Source organism: Mus pahari, chromosome 21 (assembly GCF_900095145.1).
Source record: "Mus pahari chromosome 21, PAHARI_EIJ_v1.1, whole genome shotgun sequence".
NCBI classification, from domain to species: Eukaryota; Metazoa; Chordata; class Mammalia; order Rodentia; family Muridae; genus Mus; species Mus pahari.
The window spans coordinates 20,932,418-20,943,814 of NC_034610.1; the positions used below are offsets into that span (position 1 = coordinate 20,932,418).

At 51.5% G+C, this 11,397-nt stretch overlaps 2 protein-coding genes across 7 annotated transcripts in view; both read right to left on the reverse strand.

The window, feature by feature from the left end:
- Capn15 (calpain 15) overlaps positions 1–3,311 on the reverse strand; it is a 25,719-nt gene extending 22,408 nt beyond the window's left edge. For all 4 annotated transcript variants that reach the window (XM_029533012.1, XM_029533010.1, XM_021221462.2 and 1 more), the window contains exon 1: positions 3,061–3,311. The gene's annotated coding sequence lies outside the window, so the exon portion shown is untranslated. The remainder of the gene's footprint in view (positions 1–3,060) is intronic.
- Positions 3,312–6,591: 3,280 nt separating this feature from the next.
- The window catches only part of Rab11fip3 (RAB11 family interacting protein 3), an 84,109-nt gene continuing 79,303 nt past the window's right edge, over positions 6,592–11,397 (reverse strand). For 2 of the 3 annotated variants that reach the window (XM_021221448.2, XM_021221447.2), the window contains 5 exons: positions 9,933–10,014; positions 9,144–9,281; positions 8,790–8,945; positions 8,509–8,649; positions 6,593–8,419 (listed from right to left, as the gene is read on the reverse strand). In XM_021221448.2, the coding sequence (XP_021077107.1) occupies positions 8,306–8,419; positions 8,509–8,649; positions 8,790–8,945; positions 9,144–9,281; positions 9,933–10,014 (631 nt within the window). In that variant the 3' untranslated portion in view covers positions 6,593–8,305. Of the gene's footprint in view, positions 8,420–8,508; positions 8,650–8,789; positions 8,946–9,143; positions 9,282–9,932; positions 10,015–11,397 lie in introns of all 3 variants that reach the window. The other variant, XM_021221449.2, reaches the window with a different exon arrangement.

Below are 11,397 nucleotides of genomic sequence, written 5' to 3' on the forward strand. Positions count from 1 at the left end.
TGACATTTTGAAATAGCCGCTATCAACTTTTTTTCTTTTTTTTTTTTTTTTTTTTTTCCTTTTTTTTTTGAGACAGGGTTTCTCTGTATATCCCCGGCTGTCCTGGAACTCAACTCTGTGGACCAGGCTGGCCTCGAACTCAGAAATCCACCTGCCTCTGCCTCCCAAGTGCTGGGATTAAAGGCGTGTGCCACCACTGCCTGGCTCGACTTGTTTTCCTTCCAATATCCCGACGCTCTACCCAGGCTCATCCTCCAGCTTGGCCACAGGGAAATGGGGCTGGCAGATTCAGGGAAGCTGAGATATAGAGTATGGTGCAGGAGAACCACAACTGTGCCTTTGTCAGTACAAGAGGGTTGAGGCCAGGGCAAGTGTCCCACTTGGTTTCCTGAAATGGAGACTTGAGCAAGCCTGCTCTAGTACACAGTTCTTACACAGTACGGGCTACATCACTGGTGTCCCACATGACAGCCTGCACAGAACAGTCAGACTGCCCAGCACCTTATGATGGCTTACCTTAAGGCCCACACTACCTACGTCTGCATCCCCATACTGTCCTACAGTGTCGCCCCTGGCAACTGTCTGCCTAGCAGGACCAGTCTGACAGGCAATATGCTGCCCACACCAAGATACTCTTTGGTCCACTGGTCACAAGGTTTCCACACAGCCATGCCATGATCCACAGAATGACAATCATGTGACTAAGGAGGTCTCCAAGCCTCAACCTAGTCTCCTCTGCCTCCTTTCAGTGACACTTATGCAAGGGTCATAAGCTGGTAGTTTACTTCTCAGACTGAGAAACAAGCTAGGTGCCTGTCTCCACAGAGACCGTGCTACTTTTCTGGGTCAGGAGAACTCTTTAACATTAGAAATCAATTGACTCAAGGCTACCAGAGGTCAGCAGTCAACTGAGGGTGCTTACTGGCTACCTCATCAGTGTGGGGGTGCACTGAGTTGGTTACCAGGACTTGCCAAGAAATAACACACATGTCTTGAGTCTGGGAGACTCCAGGAGCTAGGCTGCCCCCAACAGAGCCCTGGGGATAGGCTGGAACGATATCAGAGGTCTAGGAATCAAATGGCTCCAGACAGCGAGACATACTGGGGATGTGTGAAAGCCAAATGGCAGAGGTGCATCCAGCCTGAGGAGTTAGGGCCTAATTAAAGCTTCTGAAAGCAGAAGCACAGTACACTTCAGGGTGCTCAGACTGTGTGAGGTGACAACCAGAGGGGACTGGAAGGATGGGGTAGTCAAGAGATAAACAGCCAGGTAGGAGAACCATCCACACCCCTGGGCCCGGGGACGGGTGGAGGTGGAGACAGGAAGTGTCCCTTAGGCCAGAGTCTTAAGGCCACAGCTGTTTCTCTCAAAATTCAGCCTCCCAGGCCACACAGTTTAGAAATCAGGACAAAATAAGGAGACAAGTCACCAGTGAGCCTGGGCCTCTCCACATCTGGTGTTTTTCAAAGACCTTAACATTTTTTGTTTATCATTTTAAAAATTATTTTTAAAAAGTTTAATTTTGCCTTTTCAGCCCCAGCAATTGTCTAGTGCGGCAAAAGGCAGTTTTGATACTAAAGACCACAGGGATGGACAGAGGGCTACTCTAACTTTCTCAGGCTCTTAACTGATCAGCGCATCCACAGTATGTGTACTGAAGGTTCTCAGGTCACCAAAAAGGCTCATCTCAAGGACCACCAATGAGAATGTGGAAGACCAAAAAAATAGCATGTGGTTTGGAGACTTAGAACTCTGTCTATCCCTCCCCTGTCAATTGATGACCGTCAGCCTCAGTTTCCACATCTGTAAAATGGGGCTTACAAGTTTTGCCTTAAGACCTGGACAATGTACAACAGGGGCCAGGAAAGCTTGGGCATAGGCAAAGCCTGGATCCAAGGATGGGCCACAATGGAACCCTTTACCCACAGAGGACTAGCCTAGGCTTCTGCACAGATATGGAGTTAGGACCACTCTCAGACACTACAGCCAGCAGAGATTTTGATAACTCCATTGCAGTTAAGTTGTACAGTTTCTGAGCCTTGGATCCAGCAGGGTTCAAATCTTCCTCCCTGGAGGTCAATGACCGTCTACCAGTCAGACAGCTCCAGGGATTCTTCGATGTTAGAAAAGAAATGGGTGCATCTCTGGGGAGCAGAAGGACCTCAAGGGAAGCCGGATCTACTACCCATGGAGGCAAGACACAATTGCCCCAGACTGCAGAACTGTGGTCCTGAGCGCATCCCTGACAGCCAGACTCTGGAAGCAGGGAGAAACTCAAGAGGCAAGCTCCACATCTGTGACTTGCAGTTCTCCAGACTGGGAAAGGGAAAACTGCCACAGGAGGGGTAATCTCACAGTTTCTTACTGAGTAGCAGTTCTTCTTGATTTATTGCTGAACTGCAGTGTCAGCACCAAACCCTTAGGAAGGCTCTCAGGTTCTGGGCCTGAGTGTTCGGAGTCCTGAAACTCAGGAGGTATCCTGTTTTACACGCTAGGTGTTTCGTGATCCTGTTACCAGTGTCTAGTGACAAGCCGCAGGCACTCAGGGACCCTGTGAGCCAGCCTAGCAAGGACCATCTGGCCACACAACAGGGTTCCCGAATCAGACGTAGAAGGGCCCCTTTTCAGAAAACAAAAAGAAAATCCCGCACCTGTCAAGGGGCTGCTCTGTAACTTTCCCGGCCTGCTGACAGGCCCGCAAAAACACAAGTGTGGGATGAGGGGACACACAGGACGTTTTACTCTTGCTGCCGCCCCAGCAGCTGCAGGTTTCTGCAGATAGTGCCCCCACGACCTATACCTTGGTACAGTGGGCCAACGCTTAGCCCCGGACAAGAGGGCACTCAAGGACAGGCAGGCACCGAGTGTTTCCAGCGTCTGAGGTTCCTAGGCTGGCTTCGAGTGACCCACACCTCCGGCGCGCTCCTCGTTCCCCTTCCCGCTCACAAGCCAGGCTTCTGCTCCCAGGACAAACATGGAGCATCCCGGATGATGCCCTGAGGCCGAGCTCTATCTACGAGTCCTAGGCCGTCTGGCCGGCCGCCTACCGTGGAACTCACCTTAGCAAGCCGGCGGCGCCTCCTCAGCGCTCGCGGTCGGTCTAGGCGGGCGCGGCCCTGGTGCCGGCCCTCAGTCGGTTGATCCACAAGTTCCACCGGAGGGCACCAAGGGCCCCTTCGCGCCAGCCGCGATGCTCCGCCGGCTTAGCGCGTTTTGGCCGCGAAGATCCGTCTCCGCCCGGCAACCTTACACCGCCTCCGTAGCGCCCGCCGTCCGGCCCGGCCCACCCGCTACGCCTTACGCTGCTTCCGTAGCGTGGCGCCCAGTCGGGACCGGAGGCTACAGCGCAGGGGCGCACGCGGCACTGGGAACCCGGCGCCAGGACTACGGCTCCCACAGGGCAGAGCGACGCCGCTCAAGGCACGCCGGGAGTTGTAGTCCATGAATGGTCCTACCCTCTACCCTTTCCCAGAGATCTCGCCTCCCAACGTGACAGGAGACGCTCTGTTGGATGCAGTTGGTACTCCCACGCTAGTTTGATGAGGCGCGCTGGATCCGGGAAGAGAACGGACTACAGCTCCCAGGATCCCCTTAAGATGGGCTCCTGGGCAAAGCTCCGGTAGGTGTCCACGCGGTTCGAGTGTCAATGCGCCAGGGGAGATGTCGGGAGTCTGGGTCGTGATTTTGTACAAGGGCTGAACCGGTTGTCTGCTGCGTTGGGGCAGTAGGTGGTACAGTCCAACCTAGCTGCCTTGGCTGCTTTCTACCTCTTCCAGTGACTTCTGGTTTCTTCCCCCACGGTCTGAAGCAGCAACCGTGCTGGAACTGCTTCTTCCGAGGTTACGCCATCTGAGGTCTGTGTTTACTCGAGTGCTAGATAGGCACATCACTTTTTCTAGAGAAACACTGGCATCTGAGGCATCTTCCTAAGTCCTTTGAGTTATGTTCACAAGAACCCCCAAGCTATTTCTCTTTAGAGCCCTTTGGCTCCCGAATTAATTTCCAGGCACTTGTCCTCAGCAACTGGAAGCTACACTAAGAATCAGGCTGCTGAGGCAGCCATAGCACTTAGCAAAAGGACACCAAAATCCCTTGGGATGCCCTGCACTCTGAATGTTGTGTGAGAAGTTGGGTATCATTTGCCCCAGGACCCAGAAAACCTGAGTCTGGCTCAGTAGAGACTACAGATAATGGTTCTGGGAAATCATTCATGCTCCAGAAGCTAGAAAGCTAAAGACAGGCCACTGAATTCAGGATGCTGTGGGACACCTATGCCTGAATGGGGAAGACACCAAAATTTGGCAACACAGCAATGAGCAGTCACTTAATGGCCTCTTTGTTGAGTCAGCATTATGGAAACTAGAAGAAAGGGCTATCATCATGGGGAAGATAGATCATTCATCCATATTAGCAGTAGCTTGACCACTCATCAGTAGGTGATGCCCATGATCAGAAGAATGGCCAAGCTGGATCCAGGACAGTCCTTTGCAGCATCTCTGCACACTATGGATGCATCACCGCACTAAGATGATCACACAGCAGGTAATGCTGGATCACCCCAGGCTGACTGAGCCCTGATCTATGCTAGTGTAGTATGGGTCAGAAGATACAAACCCTATGAGTGGATAGACGACAGGACACCCTGCAGAGGTCAGGAAGGGCAGAGAGCTTTGCAGGGACAGAAGCCATAGATCAACCACCCTGACTCTTGAGCAGATGGGACCCAACACTATTCTGAGATTTGGGGCCATAGCTTCAAAGAAAATAGACCTTGTTTAGGTATAGTTGCATAGTCCTACTAAGGAGACTGAGGTGGGAGGGTCATGAGTTCAAAGTTGACCTGGGCTAGAAAGTTCAAGGTTTTATCTCAAAAAGTAGAGGGGTGGGTCAAGATGGTGCACTCCTTTAATCACAGCTCTTGCAGTTGGGAGGCAGAGGCAGGCAGATCTCTCTACCTTTTGAGGCCAGTCAGGGCCACCAAGTGAGATTCTGTCTTAAGGGTGGAAACTATGGAACATACCTAGGAGTCCCAACACTTGGGAAGTGAAGACAAGCAGCTCAGGGCCATCCTCTATTACACAGTGAGTTTGAGGACAACCCAAATCACATAAGACCCTGTCTCAACAAATAAAACACAAAGGTACAGTTATAAAGGTGCACGCTGCAGATACAATGCAGTTAGTGCTTGGCTAGTGTGTGAAAACCTAGGTCAGAGTCAAGGTCCGCACTGGGTGAACACTCAAAAAGCTTTAGACAAGACTGGCAGGTTAGTCAGGTCTAAAACTTGGGTCTAAATTTCTCTGATTTCCACAAGTGACATGTAACACAAGTCAGAACACCAACCTCATGGAAAATGTAAATGGAGGTTCCTGGCTAAAATTCCTGTTATGCTCTGGGCTTCTAAGATTCCAAAATGTCAGCAGGTTCAGAGCAGATAGGGTGTGTACCTGGGTTCACCACATTTCCTCAGGGTAGTCAGGGAGGCTAGTATCAATTAAACTTGCAGAGCTAAGCTTCATCTCTGTTGTTCTCTGATAACTGACCACGACTAGGAAGATTAAAAACAATGTCAGGGGCCAACTGGAGACAGGATTTGCTTTGGGCAAAGAGTTCCACTTGCTGTAGGTTCAAGAGTTGGCAAGTCCTGTGGCCACTCCCTCCATACCCCCACCATCAGAAGTATAGTGAGGAGGCTGCTAGGGGATGCCAACTTCTGGGATTATCCTCTAGGCATACTGGTGGGCCCATACAGAAAATTCTTAGACAGCTTTTCCTAGAATGTTTCTACCAACAACCCATGTCAAACATGAGATCCCTTTACAGAAGATCCCAAATGCAGAACTGTCTTCCTGGGGCTCAGTTCCCTCCGAACCTTCCACGGGGGTTGAATGGACACCACTTACCTGGGAAATAAACTGTGGAGCTGCCAGGCTTTGGGGGCTGTGCTCCTTGTTTATTTCCAGCCTTTCCTGGGCAGAGGAGCCTTGATGGCAGCATTTAAATGCCCATGGCTAGAACCTAACTGGGAGTGCAATAGGTATGTGGTTTGCTGTTCTGATAATGTGTGGTGTCAGGGTCTACTGTGCCACTAAAACTCTTCATAATATACCTCCTCCCGCTCTCGATGGCTCTCAATATTTCATTATACCCTCTGACCACACTACAGTGATTACTCTTGGACACAGGATGTGTAGGCCAGGGATCTGAGGCACTGTGCCTGAGATCTGTGAGATCCACATCTATACTTTCCCCTCTGCCTGCATGGCAACCTCAACTGAGGTGCCTGTGGTCCTTCTGGGCTGTATTCAGGGCACAAGTCTTACCACTAAGGGGCTGTTGGAGGTCATTGGGAACTTGCCTTTAGAAGTGACTGTCAATAGAACTACTCACTTCAGGACCTAGACTCTGCCCATCCTAGAGGAGAAATCCTGGGGCCTCAGGGTAGGCCTGACCTGATCAGGGCAGAAAACAGTGGGTTTCTTTGGTCTGTACTTAAATGGCCAACGTCATCTCCCTAGAAACCTGAGGGAGACAAGAGCAAGGCCCATAGCCACCCACCCCACCACCCTGTGGAGAAAGAAGCCGGCTCTGTGTGTGGTAACAGCTTTAATCTGTGTTCGCTGACACATGGGGCAGGGTCCTGCTGGCCTCCCAGCCTGCCATGCTCTGGAGGAAGAGCCACTTCTCAGGGAGCTGAAGCAATGCCGTGAGCAAGTGGGTGATTGGTGTGTTTCCCAGGGTCTCCTAGAGACCTGTGTTTAAAGTGAGCACTGCAGGGTTGGACAGCAGAGACAGGCTGCCAGCCCTTACACAGGGCCTGGACCTGGGCACAGAAAGGCGGGGCTCCAATATTGATATATTATACATATATATATATATTTCATATGTATACACAGATAGTTTTCTCTCTGGAAAGTATTAAAAAATTGATCAACCTTCAATCTATAAAAAATACCTACTCTACATGATAGAAAAAAATCTCTCCTTCAAGTTTACACTGATTTACACACAAGGCTTTCCCCAAAATGTACAATACGAGGCAACATCTTAAACCGTAGTGTAGAAGTGAGGTGGGGGCAGGGGGATAGGCAGTGAAGGGATGCAGGGCAGCATGTGTGGGCACAAGCATTCATACACTCACACTTGTGTGCACACTCATGCATGCGCACACACGTCCATACATACACACTCACACACACGCAGCCTATGGTGTGGTCTCAGACACTGTGCCCAGACCCGGCTAGTGCTCAGGCTCAGGCCTAGCTGCTGTGGGTGCTGCAGCTCTGTGGGTGGTGCAGGGCAGACAGCAAGCCTTCCTGTGCCTCTGGGTCAGTGCAGAACCTCCTCCATTATCCACTCGAAAATGAGTCCTGGGGACACCTAGGGATTTAAAGTCAAAAGCAGACAAGGTCCAGAGGCCTAGACTATTCTCTGGGAAACGTAACGTCTCCCAAGGCAGTAAAGTCAGCCTGAGGAGGGCGTGGGTGCAGGAGCCAAGGTAGGCCACACCTGAGGAGAAGCAGCACCTGCACTGGGGTCGCGCTGACCGTGCTCACCAGGCCAGGAAGTGAGTTCCAGTCAACATCAACCAGCTGCTCCAGCCCTACAAGAGCCAGAGTTGATGAGTTGCTGTCGTGAGGGTCTGGCCAAAGAACAGCTGTGTAGCTTGGAGGCCCTGGGTCCGAAGGTGAATGGAAGCCCATCTGGTGAGAGAAGGCCTGAGCAGCGCAAGGAGAATTGGTGGCCTATGGACTGGAAGCAGACCCCACATGTGCCATCTTTGCCTGTCTGTCTTTCCAACACTACCATTTCTTTGTCCAACTTTGGGTCCAGAGCTTGCTGACTATGTGGGAATGGCCAAGCTTGGGTGGCACCATGTCAGCAGGAGCGAGAGGCAGCAACTGAGGGGAGGACTCATATTCTCATTCTCTCTCTCTCTCTCTCTCTCTCTCTCTCTCTCTCTCTCTCTCTCTCTCCATGCCAGCCTGAGAGACTATCCCCACATATCTGCATACTGCTGAGCAGACATGGGTGTTGGTGGTGAGGCCGGCTTGTGGTGGGAGGCCCTGGTTTCCTGATGTTCAGAGAGCCAGCCCCACTCTGCCTTCTGTGGACTTCCCTTTCTTCCTTCTTATTGCCTCCGCAGCCCTTCTTTATTTTCCCAGTTGAGCTGCATGAGGGCCCACACACCCTGGGCTGGCTTGGTAAGCTGCAGGACCTGCTGCTCGTGGCTCTTTGTGGCAAGACAGGGCCACTCCTGGGTGCTGTGGAGTCTATAACCAGCCCAAACTGGGCTAAGATGTACTACTTGACCTCTAGGATGGATGGGTTGGTCTCTAGGATGGCCACAATAATCCTGTCAATGTAGTCCTGCAGGCGGAAATTGATCTCCTCCTGCTTCTGGATTGCTTCCATGAGCTGCAGGAAAGCAAAGGGTTAATGCAGGGAATGGGAGGGGACTGTATAGGATAAGGAGACTGGGGCTATACAAAGGCAGGGCAAGGTACCTCATCCCGGGAGACAGAGCTGATCTCTGCGGCCAGGGACTCCGAGAAGGACGTGGAGAAGAGGCTCCTGGCACCCTGGATGCTGAGGGTGATGATCTGTCCATTCAGCTCGTCATTCTGCTCCTTCAGGTTACGGTTGTCCTAAGGGACATGGCAGTGTCACACTGGGCTATGCCCTGGCTGGGACAAGGACCTTCCAGGAAGGACGCCACTTGTGCGTCCCCTCTCATGCCAGCCTCTCAGGAGCTTCTGTGAGGGTAGATGCAAGGGCAGAGCCACACCTGTTTGAGTCTGCGGACCTCCTGCTCCAGCTCGCTCTCCCGTGCACGGCTGTTGTACTCCTGCAGGCCCAGGCTGCTGCTGCGGCCCCGTCGCTGCTCCATCTCCAGTCTGAGGAGCTGTAGGTGTTCTAGCTGCTTGCGGAGGTCCTCGATCAGCTGTGAGGCAACCACAAGGTGGGCTCTGGCTAGTTGGCCTGACCACCTCTCCTGGGAGGATGTTAACCTGGTCCAAGAAGCTACTGCCCAGCAGTTTCAGTTCCAACGGCACTGCCCAAAATGGCAGGAAACTGTCTCCTGGCCTCCTCCATATCACACAATATGGGAACAGGGGAGGAGACAAATGGCCCAGCTCACCTCCTGAGCTGCCTCCTTGTCTCTCTGAAATTGGTGCCGCTCATGGCTCAGCCTGTCCCCCATTTTCCTCTTATTCTCCTGTTCCTCACTGAGCCGCTGTGTCAACTCCTCAATCTCATCCAGCATCTTCTGCTTCTCCTGCAAAAACAGACACCTGCGTGGACAGGTCGTGGCACTGCTTTATCCACATATGCAGCCTGACCCCATGGCCTGTGCTCGAGACCACTCATCTCCGGTCTAGTGACACGCTGTGGATCCCACTCTCAGTCTATGGCAGGACTACGTCTGTGCTTTCCTGTCATCCTGTCAAAGCTGCCCTGCTGTGGCCAAGGGACCTTCATCTGGACAAGATCCAGCCCAGTGTCTATGGAAGCTCCTGCTTGGCTCCTCTGGTTTATAAGAGTCAGCCTAGGTGGGCTGGAAATATTCAGAGCTTCCCACAGGGCACTCTGTGAAAAGACTGGGACAGAAAGTAAGGGTAAGAAAAACAACAACAAAAAAACAAAACAAAACAAAGCAAACCCTGCAAGTGAGAGTGCTGCCTCCTCCTGGTGATGTGCAAGACTGTCTTCAGCCACCTCCGATGAGTTGGTAGTATGGGCTCTGGGCCTATAGGTCCCAGGTCTGAACATCTGAGCACAGCAGGCCCCAGTGTTACCAACCCGGCCTTCCCTGTTCAGAAGGCCCTGACCACATGTCCTGGCTCCATGCTGGTGTGACAAGCAGAGGGCAAAGGACAGGATTTACTCTAGGCAGGCCTTCCCCACAAGCAGCAGGCCAGCGGCTCACCTCCTCCAGGCGCTCGATGTTGGCCTTCAGACAGGGTGTGCAGGACCGCAGCTCACTGTTTTCCTCATCCAGCTGCTGCAACCTGCGACAGAGAACAGGTCAGGACTGGCTCCCCTAAACTATGCCTCCAAAGGACAAGGGAGGCCTAGCTATATAGGCCCCACAATAATCCCCAATGCCATGGCTAGTCCTTACCGCACCACCCAGCTTTTCTGTGCTCTGTTTTTTTATTTTGAGATAGCGTATTATAAAGCCCAGGCTGGCCTCAACCTTTCTGTGTAGACATGGATGGCCTTGAATTCCTGATGCTCTAGTTTATTTCCTGTGCTGACATCCCAGCTGTGTGCTACCTTGCACTGGCCATGATGGCTTTTAAAGGTACTTTGGGTTTAGGAATTCTGGGTTACAGAAAAGCTGTAGAGTGCAGTCTCTGTCTTGGTTTCCTCTGTGGTCTTCCTACTCATCACAACCTATACCCAGCTGGGCTCAACAGTCCCCTAAAGCCCAGGATTTCACAGCATTATCCTTGTGTCTTTTATACTCCATGGCCTGTATGTCTCCCAGACGGTCATACTGCAGTAGTCTTTGACATATATTCTGCAAAATGTGCCTCAGACTGGTTTTTGGTGGTAGGACTGGGGGTGGGGGCAGTTTAGGTAAAATTCTTCCATAGTGAGGTCCTTGTCATACTCATCTGACATCCACTATGATCATGGGTCACTTGGTTAAGGTCTGTCTGCTAGGTACATATATCTATCTCTGCTTGTCTCTTAGTTTACACCCCAAGAGAGGGACCCCACAAAAGTTCATGGAGGGGTGTTTACAGACAACATTTAGTATTCCTCTAGGAGCAATACTCCTATCTTCTATTTACAGGCTGGCTGTGTGGCTGAGGGCCCCAACCCATCTCATTTATACCATGGCTGGCTTCCCAAGGGACTGTTACCATCACAGCTCTAGACACTGAAGCTCTTCCACTTGGCCCCAGTGTCTTTTGGGGAAGCTCCATTTCACTGTGTAGATGTCTATGGGTATTGCCATTATCAGTTGTTCCTGGAGTGTTAATGTACCAATATCCATGATGCTTCTGTGCTTACCAGGCTGGCCTTATATTCAACTGGGGCTGAGCTTACTGCCCGAACCCCACATGGTAGGAAGAGAGAGTCAGTGCCCACAAGCTGTTCTCTTTACTTTCACACATGCACAAACACATAAACATACACAAATAAATGAATGCAATTTTAAAATTAAAACAGAAATTTTAAGCATCTTTTCATGTGAGTATCCCTTCTTTTCTTTCTGTCTTTTGTTTTGTTTTCTTTTTTGTTTTCAAGATAAGAGTTTCTCTGTGTAGCCCTGGCTGTCCTGGAACTCTGTCGACCAGGCTCGCTTGAACTCCCAGAGATCTGTCTGCCTCTGTCTCCTGGGAGCTGGCATAAATGGTGTGGAGCAGCACCCCGGGCTG